Source organism: Protopterus annectens, chromosome 9.part0 (assembly GCF_019279795.1).
Source record: "Protopterus annectens isolate FY-2018-M chromosome 9.part0, PAN1.0, whole genome shotgun sequence".
In the NCBI taxonomy this organism is placed as follows: Eukaryota; Metazoa; Chordata; order Ceratodontiformes; family Protopteridae; genus Protopterus; species Protopterus annectens.
Genome location: NC_056743.1, coordinates 570,762,667 through 570,781,346, shown reverse-complemented (window position 1 = coordinate 570,781,346; position 18,680 = coordinate 570,762,667). Strand labels below are relative to the sequence as shown.

Below are 18,680 nucleotides of genomic sequence, written 5' to 3'. Positions count from 1 at the left end.
CAAAAGAGGTAGATTTCTGAAAAAATTTTATGAAAAAAAATTGGTAGGGAAGATGTGAATTCAGCAGCAGGAACTCAGGAAGACTTTACATATTTTTTTTCTAAGGTACAATCATGGACTAGACTACAAAGAAATTATATTTCACAGGAACGGTTGTATTTTTAATTGAAAGCTTCAACACACATTCAATAACCATTTCAGATCATATGCCAATAACTAAGACAAAAATGCAAGGTATTAAAATAAAAATAAGAAACTGGTGCTTCCCCACCTCCCTGTTGAAAGAGAATGGGAATTTAAGGAATGGGTAGTGGAAATTATTCAAGAGTTATTAGGGATGATAGAAATGTCTTCAGAAGTTACAGCTAGCAGTAGAATGAAATGAAAATGTAGTTTAAGAATAGGTAGAAATAAAAGAAAAAGAGATATGGTTAAGAAGTAACAGAAATTATCTAGAGGGGCTGACAAAGGTTAAAATATTGCAAATAAGGGGAATCTCACAGAACAAGAGGAGGTGTAATTGCAGAGTGATAAACAGAAAATAAGGAAGTTTCTGGATAACATGCATGAGTTTTGAAAGACTGCTATTAAGCAACTGTTTTTGATAATGACTCCAGAGCACAAAAACTTTTAACACAACAATGTAGGCAACAAACAAGTGGGAAGGGTTGTTACCAAACTTAGGGAGCCTATAAAATAACTAGAAATCCTGTAGCTATATTACAGATGTCTTGAAAATATTATGAACATGCGCACAAAGTGGAGAAATTAAATCAAGAAAGAGCATAAATGGAAATATTTATGGAAGACTTAAGTATGCCAGGGTTAGAGGCAGATGAGGCTCAACAATTAACAGTTAAAGAAAGGAGGAGATGACATAAAAATGGTGCTGTAGAAATCAATCTGCAGGGTATTCCTGTGGAAGTTTGGAAGCTAGAAGGGAAGAAAGTGATAAAGATCTGGAAGTATACTCTCTCCACTTGCAAAGATTATGGAAAAATGTATTCATAGACAACTCATGCACTACCAAATCCAGAATCACCTTATGGCAGACACTCAGCATGGCTTCCGTCCTCATCAAAGCACTACTTCAGCCCTCCTAGCCTTTACCAACACCATAAGCCATAATCACAACAATAATTATATGTTCTCAGCCCTCTTCTTGGATCTTTCCAAGGCATTCGATATGGTTGATCACCAACTTTTAATCCACACCCTGCAAACATTCTGTCTAGATACTAGAGCCCTTCAATGGTTTCAATCCTACTTGAATGGTTGACAGCAGGCTGTCCTCTGGCAGACCAAACTCTCTAACCTTCTACCTAACACCCTTGGAGTACCACAAGGCTCTATACTAGGACCCTTGCTGTTCTCCATCTTCATTAACGACTTTTATACTGTCATCCCAAAAGCCAGCTGTATCCAATATACTGATGACTCTACTCTGATTTCCTTAGCCACATCTCCAGTAGAGTTATGGTCAGCTACCCAGACCACCTTTAATATGATAGAAAAGTGGCTTTCTGAACATTGTCTGATCCTAAATCCCAAAAAAACTAAAATGCTGTTATTTTCACCAACATGTAGGTCTACCGCTTTCACCTTTACCATAAAATCAAATGATGGCACAATAATCTCCCCTGACCCCTCTACAAAACTATTAGGTGTCATCATAGACAACAATCTAAAATTTGACCTACATGTTAACCAAACTATCAAAACCATCAATAAAAAACTAGGGTCACTTTACAGAATAAAAGCCTTCCTAACCCCTCCAGCTAAAATTGCCATAGCTCGCTCTCACCTTCTTTCAACCCTTCTACATGCATCCCCGCTACTCTCGAATTTAAACAAGACTGTCCTTAAACTCTCAATTTGCTACAACCACATTGCCAGGTTTGCCACTGGGCTGCCTTTTAGGACACATCATTGCATCAATCTAAATCAGCTTGGGTGGCTTGAACTACCCAGCCTAATCCAGTATAACCAACTGATTATGGCCTATAAAATCCTCTATAATCCGGACAATACTCCTGCACTTAAAAATATTATCACCCCCCTATAACAATCCTAGACCACTTTGATCCTCTAACAAACTACTAATTCAGACTAGCAAAATTAATAACACAGCCGGTGATTCTCTCTTTGCAAACTCTGTAAGTAGATCCTGGAACTCTCTTCCAGCTGATATTACCTTACTTTCCACCTTAGGTCAATTTAAACTAGACTCAAAAAACATTTGTCACTTAACTGGCTATGTCAATGTATCAAGCCTGGCTAACTCTCTCTAGAATGTGTAAAAATCTGCTAACCAGTTTACTGTGTAATTTAATTTAATCCTGACTTGCTCTCAGGATTAACTGTAACCTGTGGAACTTGTTTAACTTGCTTAGATTGCCCATACATGTCAAGCAGAGTGCCTCTTTGGACCTCTTCAAGAGGAACCTTGACGACTGGATGGGAGAAAGGAAATTCACCCCAGGGATCACATCAGTCGCCCTGCTAGACAGGGGTCCAGGAAAGTAAATAATGTGGGAAGAAATAGCCAGGGAATTGTTATGGCTAGGCTTATATAGGCCCTAGGGCTGATAGCCTAGTACCAACCTATGAACCTATGAACTTATGTAATCTCTGTAAATAGTCTGTTTGTAATATGTAATGCTGGTATTATGTAATGCTGTATCTGCTTACCCTTGGAGCTTTTCTCCCCGGGCCTCCGCTGAAAATGGACATGCATCCAGTCGGACTATCCCGGTCAACAAATGTAAAATAAAATAAAATAAATATTTTAAAAGGAGGCGAAGCATCAGTCTACTGGAAGAAAGCTTTGGTAGCTGTAAAACCTAAAGATGGTAAAGACCTATCAGACCCAGTTTCATCTTTATATAGGCCTATTTAAATTTTAAACCATGTCTATAAAGTGTTTATGTCTATAACAGCTAAAAGGTGTTACTAAAGTTGACAGATATGGATCAATGTGGTTTTGTGGAGAGTAGGCAAACATCTGACAACCTTAATAGAACAATGATGACAATCCAGAGGGAAGACAAGTGAAAGAAAATACCACTGGTTCTTGCTGCAGAGAAAGCATTTCACACAGCAAGCTGGGATTTTATGAGTAGGGCAATGGAAGCGTTTGCATTTCCTGACACAATAATAAGATTAATTACGAGGACATATGAGTGATCAGATGCAAAACTAATAGTGGGAGGGTTCCTTTCTGACAAGTTGTGGCTCAACAGAGGAACCTGGTAGAAGTGTCCTCTTTCCCCTTTGTTATGTGCTTGATAACTAAAGCCACTGGCAAAGAAAATAAGGGACTCAGAAATTCAAGGACATAACTGGTATGATAATCGAGAAAAGTTGGCTTTATATTCAGATAATATTATTTTGTATCTGATAAAACCAGAAAAGGACATCTCAGTGTTGTGGAACATCCTGAGGCAATTTAAAGTCTTTTCAGGATAAAAAAATGAATAAAGACAAAAAGACTATATCTATAAACTATGCACCCACATATGAATTAGTAATACATGTATTTATGGGGAGAAGATAAAATGAAGTATTTAGGAGGATGGATTAAAAGGGATTCTATTATTGCAGCTAAGGATATGTGTGAAGAGACTAAAAAGGTAATACAAAATAGAGAAAATGGAAGCTCTTGTTTATGGATATGGTCAGCAAGGTACAAGCAGTGAAAATGTTTTTACTCCCTTTAGTTTTATATACAGGTCAGGCATATTTTTATCATATAGAGAAGTCATGGAAAGCGACTAATAAAGAGTTGAAGGACTTTACCTGGGAGGTGAAAAGGGTCAAGGGGGATAAGCTGATCCTTATAATCTAAGAAGGTGGATTACAATTACCTGATCTGAATCTGAAGGGATATTACAGAACTACACAGTTAAGGCTCAGCAACAAGGTATAATTCAAAGTGGAAAGGAATGACGATGAAGCGGATGGGGGGGGGGGGTTCAAGAAATAAGGAGTAAGTCAGATTTTGGATGGAGATCATTAAGAAGAATAACAGCCACACAGAATATTATAGTCATAAAGTAAAGTATTATAAGAACTAAGCCAACACGAGAATGGAGAAAGGAGATTTTGCTGACAGGAATGACTGCAATTAGGGGTACAGAGAATAGGCACGAGGGGGCTGGAATTTACTGGAGAAAATTGGAAAAGGAACTAAGGTATTGTGAACAAATAGCTAGAGAGGGAAAGGTAACAGAATGGGAAGAAGCCAAGAAGACATTTGGATTGCAGATTAGAGACCACCTTCCCTATCAAGGATTGATAAATTATAGGCAAAGAGAAAGGGATAGGGGAATCCTAAGTGAAAGACCTGCTCTGGTAGAGTTTTTAATTGAATCTAGAATATAAGCTGTTGTTAAAAAATGGATTCTTAGTAGGGCATATAAAATAATTCAAGATCAATCAGAGGAGGTTAGAAAAGATTGGGAAGAGAGGCTGGATATGCAATTCACAAGGAAACAATGGGAGGACATGTATATGGCTTCCAAATATGCAACAAAGTCTAGAAGATTTAGGATTTTTGATCAGAAATGTTTGCATGGGTATTTTTATCCTAAGCAGACTCCAAGGTATTTTTCCTCGGGTAAATGTCAAATGTAGGAGGTGCAATGGGAAGCAAAGAGGTAACTAGGAACATATGTTTTAGGAGTGCCATGTGTTGGCAGACTTTAAAAATTCCCTACAGTGCATATTGGGTGAGCAAATTGGTGTTAACTACAGAAATGATTTTTTTTTTGAGCTGGGATATAGGATCTGAATTTCCTAAGCACTGCAAGGCCTTGCTAAGTTTAATTCTGGTGACTGCCAAAAAAGCAATTACTAGAAAATGGAAATCAAAGTCTAAACCAACTGTATATGAAGTACTGAATACTGTAACAGTGATAAAAGAACTGGAAGCGGGATCTTTAGAAAAGGGTAGAAAGAAACTACACAGAAAAAAATGGAAAGTGTGGGGACAATACAGGCAGAATAATGACTGGTGGAGGAGTGAAGTTTACAGGAAGGCAGGAATTGATCAGTTTGTGTAATGCTGAACTGATGATAAATATACAAAAGAATATTTGTGATGTGATGTATAATGTTTACAAATGGGGAAAAAGAACCCTCAAAAGTTCTGTGTTGACAACCTTCTAAAGGCTATATTCTGTGAGATATAACAGGCCTTGAACATCTCTCACACTCTCTTTCTGGTAGTTGATATGGTACCTTTGACACTCCCTCACGTTCTCTTCCTATCCCTTGCAGTAAAACAATGCCCAGTGTAGAACTTTACTAGTGATGTGGCAACTGCTGGAATATATGGAAGGGTAACATTTTCTTACACATCAAACAAAGGGACTTTTCCCTAATTAATGCTGAGCTTGAGATCCAAACTAAGAAAGCAGTAAAAAGAAGTGGGCAGCATGAAATGGGTACCCTTACAAGATCCAGCACATGCCATTGCATGAGTCAGTGGGAGGGGAGCATGCAAGCAAGTTGAGGAAATGAAAATGGAAAAGTTTTGAGCTGATACAAGGTCCGCTGAACAAGAAAATCTCTGCCACTTCCCACTGCTATGGGTATCTCAAAGGAAGACTTGTAGTTAACTTAATGAAAATTATCAGCAAAAATACTTACAGAATAGCAATGCCCCAGTGCCTGCCCGCTCTTTCTCCTGCAGCCTGAAAACCAGAAAGGCCTATCAGAGATACTGTTGGAGTGATGGTCAGTGGCCCAATATACTTCAGTAGCGCTCCTGGGAGGCCGAGAAAACCAATAACTACCTCAATCAGCGAAGACATGATGATAGCCCCCTGAATCTGTCAATAAAATGTAAACATTAATAATTCTCTTATGATGTAGCATTACATTATTTAAAATACATTCTCTTATAACCTTTCATATTAGTACTGCAGTCTCACAACGCATGGTCACAAGTTAATATTCATACAGTAATGCAGTGCTAAAAGGAACTGAATGTGACCATCTTAAACAATTTCACCTCTGCTAGGTGAGATATGAAGTCAGTAGTCTTTTTGTCTACTTTCAGGGGACTGACCAAACTATTACAATGGTGCTACTTCAAAGACAACAGGATCTTAAAAAATCTTCCACTGTCAAAGGGGTAAAGAAGAAAGTGAAAATAAAAGGTGTGCAACCTGCTTCTTTGAACAGTTTACATAATATGCACAACTAGTTTAACAGCTGCCCTTCTTTGTAACATTAACAATCAGATTTAAAATGGCACTGAAATATCTTTCATGGTATTCAGTACCATGCACTACCACTGTCTCAGACATGTAACCCATTTAAATAAGATCAAACTGACAACTACTCAGACTGCAAAAAGCATGTATAAACTAGCAGGCTAAAAAGAACTATCACAGTATCAGACTACATTATGCTTAGAAAGGCAAGGGCCTCAAGTTCAAACCACCAAATTTCCAGAATTTTAAAGGAACTTCCAGGAAAAAAAAGATGCCAAATCTCTTGATTTCCAAAGAAAGTAAGAATATTACAGTTAACGGAATATACTCACCATAGTGGCCTTCAGCGAACCAAAGCCATGTGCAGCTTGAAAAAAATGGACCAACAGTACAGTAGGAAGTCTGCACTGTCACTTTAAAAGCTGGAACTATAACCTGTCTAATCAGTCAAGATTCACTTAAACCTGCTACTGATATCTCAGCTGCTTACACAAACATATTTACTATGTTTGTGTGCGAGCAACTATTGCTGCAGTCTTTTTTCTCTGGTCTAGTTCAAATTACTTTCTTTTTCTGCTTAACTTCATATTGAGGACTGCAGACCTCTTTTTCTGTTTTACTTCATGTTGAGGAAGCAGTCAGTCCTTATTTGGGCCATCTGCTACAATTTTTAAAAGCCAGTGCTATGATTCTTAATGTTCAGACACTGAGAAACATGATTTAAGGTTTGTTTTGGGGACACAGTGTTTCAACTGTCTGCACAGTGTCTGAACTTTGTCTTTTAATAAGTAGTAAAAAAAAAATAGCTGGTTAAGTGGGAGTTTTAGTAGCTTTAGTGACACACCAAGGATATACCTACACATGAAGTAGCAAATGCTACACACAAAAAAGAAGCTATGTACTCACCATAACGTTCCATCTGAGTAGGTAACTTCATTTTCTGCAACCTGTGGGTATCTGATCCGAGCCGGCAGCTTTCCAAGCTAAAAGATCCGAGTTCTCAGCTCCTCCCCTTACCCATAATGCCCTGCCACCTCCCTCCAGTCCTCAGATCAAGTTTGCCAAACAAGAAACAGACTACAACCCTCGAAAGAGGAACCCTAACCAAATGCAAGACCAGGTGAAACCCTGAGTGATGGAATAACCATAAAACAGGTTAGGGGGAAGGAGGGGGGGTCGGTTGCAGACAAATGAAGTTACCTACTCAGATGGAACGTTGTGGTGAGTACATAACTTCTTTATCTGAAGTAGTTAACTTCATTTGATCAGCAACCTGTGGGACAGAGTCCCCAGCTACCTAAATCCTTGGGTGGACCTCAAGGAAGGATATTCTGGAGAACTGTGGAGCCAAATGATGCCCTACTCCTGGATATCAGATCCAATTTATAATGAGAAATGAAAGTATGAGAACAGGACCAAGTAGCTGCTGAGCAGATGTCGTCTAGAGGAACTCTCGACCAGAATGCTACAGAAGTAGCCATGGACCTGGTAGAATGGGCAAGGACCCCCAAGGGTTCAGGCTGGCCGGAGACTAAATAAGCATGCCTGATGCATTGGAACATCCATCTGGCCAAGGTAACTTTCGTAATAGGCTTACCCAAAGATGGTTTACCGAAAGAAACAAACAGGTGATCTGATTTCCTAGTAGTAGCAGTCCTGTGCAAGTAGAAACGCAATTGTCTGTGTACATCCAATGAGTGTAATCTGTATTCCCCTTTGTTCTGAAAGTTAGGGAAAAACACAGGCAAATTAATGGATTGGTTGATATTGGATTCAGAGGCTACCTTGGGCAAGAAAGAAGTGTTAGTCCTGAGAGACACTCTGTCCTTATGGAAGACCAGATATGGAGGTTTCATGCAAAGGGCTTGAAGCTCAGACACTCTCCTGGCTGAAGTAACTGCAATCAGGAAGGCTGTTTTCCAAGATAAAAATTTTTAACTCAACCGAAGCCGCCGGTTCAAAGTTTGGGCCAGTCAAGGCCTGAAGAACCAAGGTTAAGTCCCAAAGTGGAACTGCATTCTTGACAGGAGGTTTCAACAGAAAGGTGCCCTTCAAAAAGGTTTTGCATATCTTAGCGGAAGCTAAGGGGCCAAGGCTACCCCCAATGTGGAAATGGGAAATAACTGCCATTTGAACCTTGACTGTAGAAGCACCAGCTCCTTGGTCGAAGATATGGGACATGAAGTCGAGAACCGTTGGGATGGGAGCAGTAAAAGGATCTAAGTCTTTATTTTTTGCCCATATGGAAAAATGCTTCCATTTACTTCTGTATATCTTTCTAGTAGAAGGTTTATGCGCCTCTACCAGAATAGATTTCACGGGAGAGTCCATGCGATTAGTGGAACTGGATCAACCAAGCCGTGAGCTTGAGGTCGCCCAGGTTTGGGGGCTGTAATCCCGCAGGATGAGAGATCAGATCCAGAATGGGATCTAAGATCCAAGGAGGAACTACACTGTGAGACTGCAGGTACGGGAACCAGATCTGGCAAGGCCAGAAGGGGCTATGAGGATTATTTTGCTCCCCAACCGATGAGCTTTCTGCAGAAATGTTGTCATCAGCAGAAGAGGCGGATAAACATACAAGGGACCGGGGGGCCAAGCATGCACCAGAGCGTCTCTGGGGCTCTCCCCCATAGGGGGAATCAGAGTGAAAAACTCGCTGCATTTTGTGTTTGACACAGAAGCAAAAAGAACGCAGCAAGGTTGACCCCATCTGAGGAAGATCTGATTCGCTACTGATGGGTTTAGAGACCACTCGTAAGGTGTGAGGATCGAGCGACTCAGCTTGTCCGCTAAAATGTTGGACCGACCCGGAATGTGCATTGCTATCAGAAAGCAGTTGGAGGAAATCGCCCATTCCCAAACTCTCATAGCCTCTTGACAAAGAGGGTAAGATCTGGTGCCTCCCTGTTTGTTGATATACCAGACTACCACCATGTTGTCTGTCTGAATTGCAATAGTCCCCAGAGGAAGAAGGTTTTGAAGGGCTTGCAACACCAGAAACACCGCCCACATCTCCAGGACACTGATATGCAGAACGGTCTCTAAGGGAGTCCACGTGCCTTGAACGGTTCTGCCCATAGAATGCCCCCCCATCCGAGGCGAGAAGCGTCCGTGGTCAACGTGGCTTGGGACTCAGGCATCACAAACGGTCTCTCCTCCCGCAGCTCTCGGGAATGGAGCCACCAAAGAAGGTAGTTCCTGCAAACCTTGCTCAGGGGAATTGGCGACTCCAATGGATGGAGTAGGAGTGACCACGGAACCTGAAGAGTCCACTGTAGAATTCTCATATGCAATCTTGCTAAGGGTGACAGGCTTATGGCTGCCGCCATGGAGCCCAGGGCACTCAGGACCAACTCTGCAGGTGGGGCTGGAGACTGCAGGAGCACCATTATGTGTAGCGACAAGCTGCGCAACCTGTCCGTGGTTAGGAAAGCTTTGGCTTGGCGTGTATTTATCCTGGCCCCTATAAAATCCATAACTTGCACAGGATGCAGAGATGACTTCTGAAGATTTATAGTAATGCCTAGATGCTGGGCCGTGGCTAGGAAGTAATCCCTGGCGGAGCAAAGCAGATGCATGGTGGGGGCAGTGAGGAGCCAATCATCCAGGTATGGAAATACCTGAATTCCCTGAAGTCTCAGGTGGGCTGCTACAACTGCCATGACCTTGGTGAACACCCTGGGGGCTGTGGTGAGGCCGAACGGAAGAACCCTGAACTGAAAGTGATTGGCTCCTAGCCGAAAGCGGAGAAACCTCCTGGACCGTCTGTCCATGAGAATATGGTAGTACGCATCCCTGAGGTCTATGGAGCACATCCAGCTGTTCTCCTGTAAGAGAGGGAGAATAGATTGCAGAGTGACCACCCAGAATTTCTCTTTGGCAATGAACAGATTTAGAGATGACAGGTCCAGAATTGGCCTTAAGTCCCCTGTCTTTTTCAGCACCAAAAAGAACCTGGAGTAAATGCCTAATCCGGACTGCTCTGGGGGGACGTGCTGGATGGCCCGTTTTTTTAGCAACTTCGAAATTTCTGAAGCCACCGCCTCCCTTTGATTGGGTGGGACATCAGGAAGGCACTTCGTTAAAGGGGGAAGATGCAGAAAGGGAATAGTGTAACCTTTGGATATTATTCGGAGCACCCAACGATCTGTAATAATGGACTCCCAACTTTGTAGGTGCTCCGAAAAACGTCCCCCGACTGCTTCCAGAGAGGGACAGCCGGGCAAGCCCTCAGGGCTGTTGTGTGGGCCGGTCTGAGAAAGGCTCTCTGGACTCGAAATTCTTCGGCCCCCCCTCTGCCTCTGGGCTGGTGTCCACCTTGTCCTCTTCTGCCTCTGAAGGACGAGGGGTCCAGAGCGGGACGGGACTGCTGGGACTTCTGGAACTACATCTTCTTCTGTCCTCTCTGGTTCCTAGAGAAGGACCTTTGAGGATTAGAGAAGCAGATCCCGACGGCAGACAGTGTCTTCCTGTCTTTCTCGCTCTGGAGCAACGTGTCAGGGACAGTTTTGCCAAATTGCGTAGAACTGTTAAAGGGAGCATTAGCAAAGGATGTCTTGAAGGGTTCCGAAAAGTCACAAAGGCGAAGCCAGGCGTGGCGCCGTAAGGCGACCCTTGCTCCACTAGCTCTAGCCGCTCCCTCCGTGGCATGGGAGAGGAGCCGCATGGAAGTGTTAGAAATTGACTTTAGAGTGGCCATGCGAGCCGAGAAGGTCCGTTTGTCCTCTGCCGCCATGGACTCTGGGGGAGCTCCAGCGTATTCCTTTATCAAGTCTCGCTGGAGCCTGATGACGTGTGCCAAGTAATTCAGCGCCCTTATAGAAAAGGTAGCTGAAGCAAACATCCGCTTTCCAATATGGTCCATCGTCCGAGATTCCTTATCAGGAGGATGGACCGAGGAACTTTCCTGTGCTATTTCCCCTCTTAGTGGCAGCTGCCACCACCATGGCATCTACTGGGGACCCTTTATTCCACGCCTGTCTGTCAGAAGGGGGGCTGAGCATTTTGTCTGGTCTTTTCGGGACTGGCTCCACGGTGTCTGGCTCCTTCCAAGCCCTGGTAGTAATCAAGTCTACCAGGGGATCAGCCGGGGGGGGGCACCCAAGAGGTAGACGGGCCTGCGTCAAACGCTTCCAGAAACACCGACTCATCGGAGGAAGGTTTTTGGGCAGACCATCCCCCTCTAATACGTAGCATTTCCATAATGTCTCCAAAGGAGATGTCTTCCGGGGGTGAACTTGGGGAACCTTTCCCTTCCTCTAAGTCTGTGTCCTCTGTGAGGGACTCATGGGAGTCCATGTGCCTCCTTTTGCACTTTCGTTTGTGAGGCACCTCCTCGGAGGGACTGTCCGAGGAGGGCTCACCAACGGGGTCCTGTTCCCCTATGGGAACCAACTGGAGCACCGACGCAGGCTGTCCCTGGGGCCGGACGATGGAAGATAGGCCCAAATGCGCGGGAGTGATGGGTGGATCCGTAGTCCGGACCGGGGACCTGGAACTCCTCGACAGAACCCTCTCCACTACGTCAAAAGCTGAGGGCGAACCACTCTCCCCTGGCTCCGAGAGCAGCCCCTTCGTCTTCGATGGAAGGACTGGTGTCGGAGCTGATGCGATCGGATCCGAAAGGGGAGTGAGCACCGACTGAAACGGCGCCGAAGACACACTCACCCCTGCGGCTTCAAAGCTCGGCTCTCGGCCCCGAGAGCTCAGATCCGACACGCTCGAGGGTACTGTCAGCGTCGAAGTAGCCACCCACTGTCAGTGCCGACGACTCCCCGGGTCTGAGACGGCTCGGATCCAAAGACTCCAAAACCCAATAGTGAATCGGAGAAGGAGCAATTAGCAAAGAAAAAGGGGCTGCTCTCGAGGAGGGAGGGGAGCAGGAGCACCCCCATCTGCATCTGGGCCTGCAAGAATCGACGCATCATCCAGTCCAAATCAGCGTCAGACATGCTTCTGGTGGATCTCGAAGAGGTCGCCGAAGCAGGCCGGGAAGGCCACCTCAAAGACCTAGAGAGAGACTGGTACTCCTCCTCCGGCTTCGGGGAAACGGAGCCGAGAGGGTGGAGACCGAGAGACCCTCCTGGGAGGGCTAGCTACTTTAGCTGGCGGAGCAGAGGAATGAGACTCTGCTCGCCTCTTATGGCTTTTATGCCGCTCCCTATCTTTGTGCCTCTTCTCTCTAGAAGAAGAGTCCCCCTCTCCCTGAGACACAGAGGGAGGTTGAGTCCCAGTCAGGGAAGGGGGAACTGAAGGCAGGGCAGCCATGGCTGGTGCCTTAGAGGGAGAGGAGGAAGAAGAATCCACAGGCAGAAGCCCTGCCAGGATTAACTTATTCCTCCTATCCCTCAAAGCCTGGGGGTTGAAGGCCGCACATACTTGGCAGCCAGAAGACAGCTTATGGCCACACTCAGTGCATTTTGAAAAAAATGGTCTTAGGCCCTTCAGCCATCACACACACCACACGCACACAGTAAAGGGGAGGGAAAAAGTTAAATTTAAACACTAAATTACCACAAGAAAAGGAGGAAAAAGGTATATAAACAAAAACTAAGGGCCTACAACACTCACTCAACATGCAAAAAAAGAACCTACAAAGAGTTTTTAAAAGTTTTAAAGTTTCTTTAACTTACACCCAACGCCAAGAGCTCGTCGCAAGAAGCCTTCAGAAGCCGCGGCAAACGAGATCTGAGGACTGGTGGGAGGTGTCAGGGCATTATGGGTAAGGGGGAGGAGCTGAGAGCTCAGATCTTTTAGCTTGGAAAGCTGCCGGCTCGGATCCGAGGACGGATCTGATACCCACAGGTTGCTGACCAAATGAAATTAACTACTTCCACATCATTTGATATACGGCAATAGAGATAAAAAAAAAATACAAAGCATATCAGATTCATGTTTTTATCACATCATTTACTTATGATCTGACCATCAATAATATGAATGTGTATATGTGTATACGTGTGTGTGTGTGTGTGTGTGTGTGTGTATGTATGTATATATATATATATATATATATATATATATATATATATATATATATATATATATACACACACACACACACACACACACACACACACACACACATATGCAGCTGCAATCCAATAAACGTTGATCCTTCATAATCACAAAACTAGACAGTTAGCTACCCTTAGCTCTACCTTGTGGGCTGCAAATATTGGGGGATTGATACTATTTTACTGGTACTGCTTTAGCACATTTACCTTTATTTTTTAAAAACACAAACACTTCTTCGCTTGCAGATCACTTGCAAGAATCTGCTCCAGACATACTCTGGCTTTAAAAAATACAAGACCTTAAACATGCTAGAACTTTCAAAACCATTTAAAATCATTTTGCCTTGTTGGCCAGTTTATGTGTTGTCACATCTGAAAGCATATTTCAAATTATTTTCAAAGTGGACTAATATTCTGAGACACAGAAGCACATATAAAGACATTCCGACTGAAGTGCTAATATGAATGGCACTTTTTACATTAATAATAAATAATGCAGTCAGTGCCATATCTGGTTCAAAACAGCATCATTTAATTACATAGGCTGCCAGAGAAGTACAAATGACTGCAAGTAACAGAAAGCCACCCTATCATACTTTAGAACAATTCTATTCAAGCACACTTCCAAATTCTAAACACAGAAAATCATTCTAAAGACATATCACAAAAATAAGTACACTTTAAAGAAATCTCAACGGAGGTGCCATTTTGAAAAGTATCTTTTCCTGATACTAAATAGTGCACTCAAGGTCATATCTGAATCAGAAGAGCATCATTTAATTTACACACCTTACCCACAGAGTTCCAACCGACTACAAATACTGAAAGGGCAACCAATCATACTTTACAAAGAATCAAACTTGGTTCTAAATTCTAGACACAGAACACTTTTAGACTGAACCACCAGTGAAATAATTTAGCAATAACCCATGACTGGATGTGGGTATCACAAGATTTACCCATGTCTGCCATGATATGATCACGAGGGTGAAGCCAGAGTGATGAAATGATGCCTACTATCGGTAAATCCTGTGATACCCGAGTGATGAAATGAAGTCAACTATGGGTAAATCCTGATACCCACATCTAGGACTGGGTTATTACTATTAAATAATGATATTACTTAAGAAAGAAATTGCTTACCTTTCTTAAATAATGTCTTTGTACAATAGCACTGTAGTTTTCCTCCATGTTCTCCCTTGTTTATTTATGCACTGCGCGTGAGTATGGGACTTACTTTCCTAAACCTGCACAGTACATCAGTGCTGTTCAGGTGAAGCAACGGAGAAAAGAGAATCTCTTTTGTGTGTGTTTTTTTTCCTGCCATTGTAACCTCTTAATATAAGAAACCTGGACAAAGCCCAATATAATGGGGTGGCAAAGATCCAAAAACAGGGACAGATTTTATTACTCTTATAAACTCAGAAAGTTGTTGGAATAAGAGGTTTTGTGTTAGTATGCATTTTCTAAAGGATATGAAACCTAAACCTCAAATGTCTGTCAAAATTTAATGACTTCAATCCCTAGTATCTTGACAGAGAACTACGTTTTTAAGAGGAAACAACCAAAATTATGAAGCAAAAATTCTGGACATTCTATGAAATTCAAAAGAGTTGAGAGGTGCGACAGTCTGCAGAGATTTTAGGAGGGATAGTGCAGAAATACAAGGAAAATCAAACGTTTTTCTGTGTCTTTAGTTTTGAAGAACATACCTGAAATTTTCTTGTATTTTGCTCTGTCCTCTAAGCATATGACAACAGAAAAATTTAGCTGCTCAATAGTACTTCAGCAGACAGACTTTTTTCTATTGGTATATATGCTCAATTTGCAACAGGCATGCTGACTGGACTGTCCAATCAGCATGTAAGTTTGTGGATGGCAATGAGCTGTTACTGTACAATTTGTAGCAATAAAGTGTAACATAATTACAGGTACCCATGTACCTCACTTCATCAGTTTTCCAAGCCAGTCAGGATTTCACTACCTCAACAGTAACCAAGAGTATCACTGCAAGTCAGTGTTACAGAGATTCGCCTTCCTACGGCAAATGTGACATCATCTTCAATGGCATCTGACTTCAAGCAAAGTCTCAGGGTAGCACTGTTCACAACTTCGCTTTGCTGAATTTTTGCGCCCCTGGCTAAAAGGTGAATTGTGACCAGATCTTACGAGGGACTTGCAAACATCCCTAACGGCATATATATGTAGATTCTCACCATGACCATTATAGGGAGGCTTGATTGTACAGGAACGTTTTTTTTTTTTTTGTTGTTTTAAAGCCACAGAAGTATCAGGAGGAATTAGTATATCAACAAATACTTTTGCAGAAAGGTAAATGTGGACAAAGTCCAAAACATGCTATGTAAGAATACATACAAGTCAAAATAAAGTCACCAAAACAATGCAAGAAGACTTCCAATTTCAAAGCTAAAGAAGGAAAGTTAATGTAACAACTCACAAGGGTTACTTGAAATGTGTTAACTCTACATTAGAATTCATGAAATCGGCAACTGTTACATTTAAGTACAAAGATCAACATTTGTAGGTCAAGGGGTGCAGGGAGTCAATGTCCTGCATTAATGACCCAACTAATTTTTCCATGCATGCATGTCTGTATGAATCTTAGTAATTTTATTTATTTATTGTTTTAGTCTATTCTACTTAATACATTTGATAACAGAGTAGTTTTGAATGTCTCAAGCTATTGCACAGCCATAAAAGGTTTACTACAAGGATCAGTGCTAACAGGAACCATGCTCAATTCCCAGAATCCACACTCACATTTAAATTTTAAAGGTTGTAGCTAAGCAACATAGATAAAATTAAATATAATAAAGGCATTTTATCAGTGAGTATGCAAATTAATATTACAAACACATGCTAGTTAACAGGCACTGGATACAGTAAAAAGTAAGGTATGATTAAGCAAGCAAGAATGCCTGACAGGGTGGGTGTTACTGGGGAAATAAATGCTTGCTCAGGGATGTTGTGTGGCCTCTACAACCCTGGAACAGCATTAAGTCTCCAATAATACCCATACAGGGGGGAATTATTGTGCTTAGACACTGGGCTATTGTCTCATATTTGCTTTTTTATTAATCTATACATTCTTTTACTTTTTTAATTTATTTTTTCAAATCATTTTTTATTTTCCAAACAATATAATGTTTAACAATACAATCATCAATAAACAAGTATTATAAATCTTTACATACACTATGTACAAATGACCTGAACAAAGGAGGGAAAAAAATTAATAAAAAATATGAAATTAGTAACAAAAAGTTTTGATGTTAAATACATACTCCACCTAGTGTTTCACAGTTCCAGTAACGTATTTAATTGCTGTTGGAGGAAGTGTTTTACATCCAGAATATAAGTTACATAAGTATTTATTGTCAGCAGGCGCGCACACACACACACAAACAGACACACACACACAGTAACAGTGACATATAGATACACATTCACACAGACACAGTGATATACAGAGACAAACACACAAATTATATTCATATACAAAACACATATACATACATATACCCAGCAATTATAGTCTCTTTCTTCACTGAATGCACCTCATATGTCATTGTAATCAGCTGAATCAAACAAACAAAAAACACACAGTGCTAAGGATTAAACCCCCCCCCCCAGTGGTTCCTGATTTTTTTTCTTGTAAATCACCAAGGATTACAATTTGTCTTTAAAGCGAGACAGAATAGTTTCATACTACTACTTACTGTTCAGAGAAAGTGCAGCCACAGTGGTGCAGCGGTAGCGTTGTTGCCTCACAGCAAGAGGTTCTCTTGTTCGATTCTCGGCTGGAGCGCTTTCTGTGTGGAGTCAGCATGTCCTCCCCGCGGTCGAGTGGTGTTCGAAAGACATGCGTAGAATGGGCATGCCTTTGTTGAAGGTTGGGTGTCGAGCTGGCACCTCGGCACCCGTAAAAAATCTACTGCCAATCATTAGCGGACCGGAGTTCCGCTGTGGCGACCCCTAACCGGGAAAAGCCAAAAGAAGAACAAAACTTACTGTTCAGATAATGTGTGCTGATGAAAAGATTCTTTGGATACAAATTCTTAAGCAAAGAAGATGAAAGGTATGCACTCTCCTTCTCATTTAGTTGCTCTCTAGTTTATCTCTCCAAAGATGGGTCAACACAAATACGAAACTCCAAAGTAAGCCACTGGGGGGGGGGCTTTGGATTGTAGGTATTACTTCTTACTTATTTAATTTTCATCACAGTCAAACCACAGAGGTATGCACAGGCAGTCATCATAGCTTGTGTATGGGCTGGGAACAGTGTGGAGATTGTTACTTTTCTCACAGACCTCAGAGATGTACAAAGAAGGCTGTGTAGGGGCAGTGAACTTTCTTGGAGCAACACAGTGGAATGCATTACTGCAATCATTTTTTCACTTTCCTTACAATCACACATCATGCATGTATACAGGTGGCTGCCTCTGAGGGAAGGAGTGAGGCAGCATGCCATGTATGTGTATGACAGCAGTCACTTGAAATACATGACTATGGCAACTTGAACCTCTGCTTTCATCCCAATCTAACACCAGAGGGATGCATAGGCAATGACTGTCTTTTTTTTTGGGGGGGGGGCTGAATCAGGCAGTATTTCCAGATAGGACCTGTGTATCTTTATAACTGTCTTGTTAGTTTATTGGCAGCTACTATTTTGTCAACTTTGAACATTAACCTTGGACGCAAGTTAAGTATTCCTTGAAGGAAACAAAATATAAGACTGAAATTCTTTTCTTACTAATGATTTTTGCTTAAGGCCACAGCTGGATTAAAAAGTTGGGAAATGTCCTAAAATGCACCTCAGATCGTCTATAACCCTATGGCTTCTGAGGGCAATGGCTTACCTGAGCTAGTTCTTAAATGGTTATTACTATGCTGTGTTGGTCAGGAAAACGTGTGCTGAAAGGATGCAGGAAAAAAAAGCCTAACGATAACCGTGAATTTCTTTCCTTAATTGTAATGTCTGTGAAAACCATCATTGGATTATAAGGTAGTGTGAGGTGTGAAAAAAATTTAAAATGCACTTCAGGGCATATAGAAAAAAAGCTAAAAGTAAGTTAAAATCTGGGAAAAGGAAGAAAAAAAGTGATGTGCATGGTATGGACAGCCCAAAATGGGGGGAGGGGCAGCACTGGAGAATGTGTAGGCATGTTGGAGGTGGTGCTGAAACAGTAGACAGTGCCTAGGATGCCATTTCACCTAAGCCCATCCCTGTACATAGAATTGCTGAAATTTATCAATACTGCAACTAAATAAAAGCAACTGTGAATGTCCCTCTGTGAGATGGGCCAATATACTGTGATACATAGACCTGTTGTAATGTAAGAGCTCTGTAGCTACAGGTCATTCTGTACATACTACTTCTAAATGTTTGCAACATAAACTAAAAGGTTGCTTAAGAGGG

The 18,680-nt window shown here is 42.0% G+C and overlaps 1 protein-coding gene across 3 annotated transcripts in view; it reads right to left on the bottom strand.

The window, feature by feature from the left end:
- SLC23A2 (solute carrier family 23 member 2) overlaps window positions 1-18,680 on the bottom strand; it is a 1,130,684-nt gene that overhangs the window by 351,286 nt on the left and 760,718 nt on the right. For all 3 annotated transcript variants that reach the window (XM_044083095.1, XM_044083098.1, XM_044083097.1), the window contains exon 8: window positions 5,653-5,834. In XM_044083095.1, coding sequence (XP_043939030.1) covers window positions 5,653-5,834 — 182 coding nt within the window. The remainder of the gene's footprint in view (window positions 1-5,652; window positions 5,835-18,680) is intronic.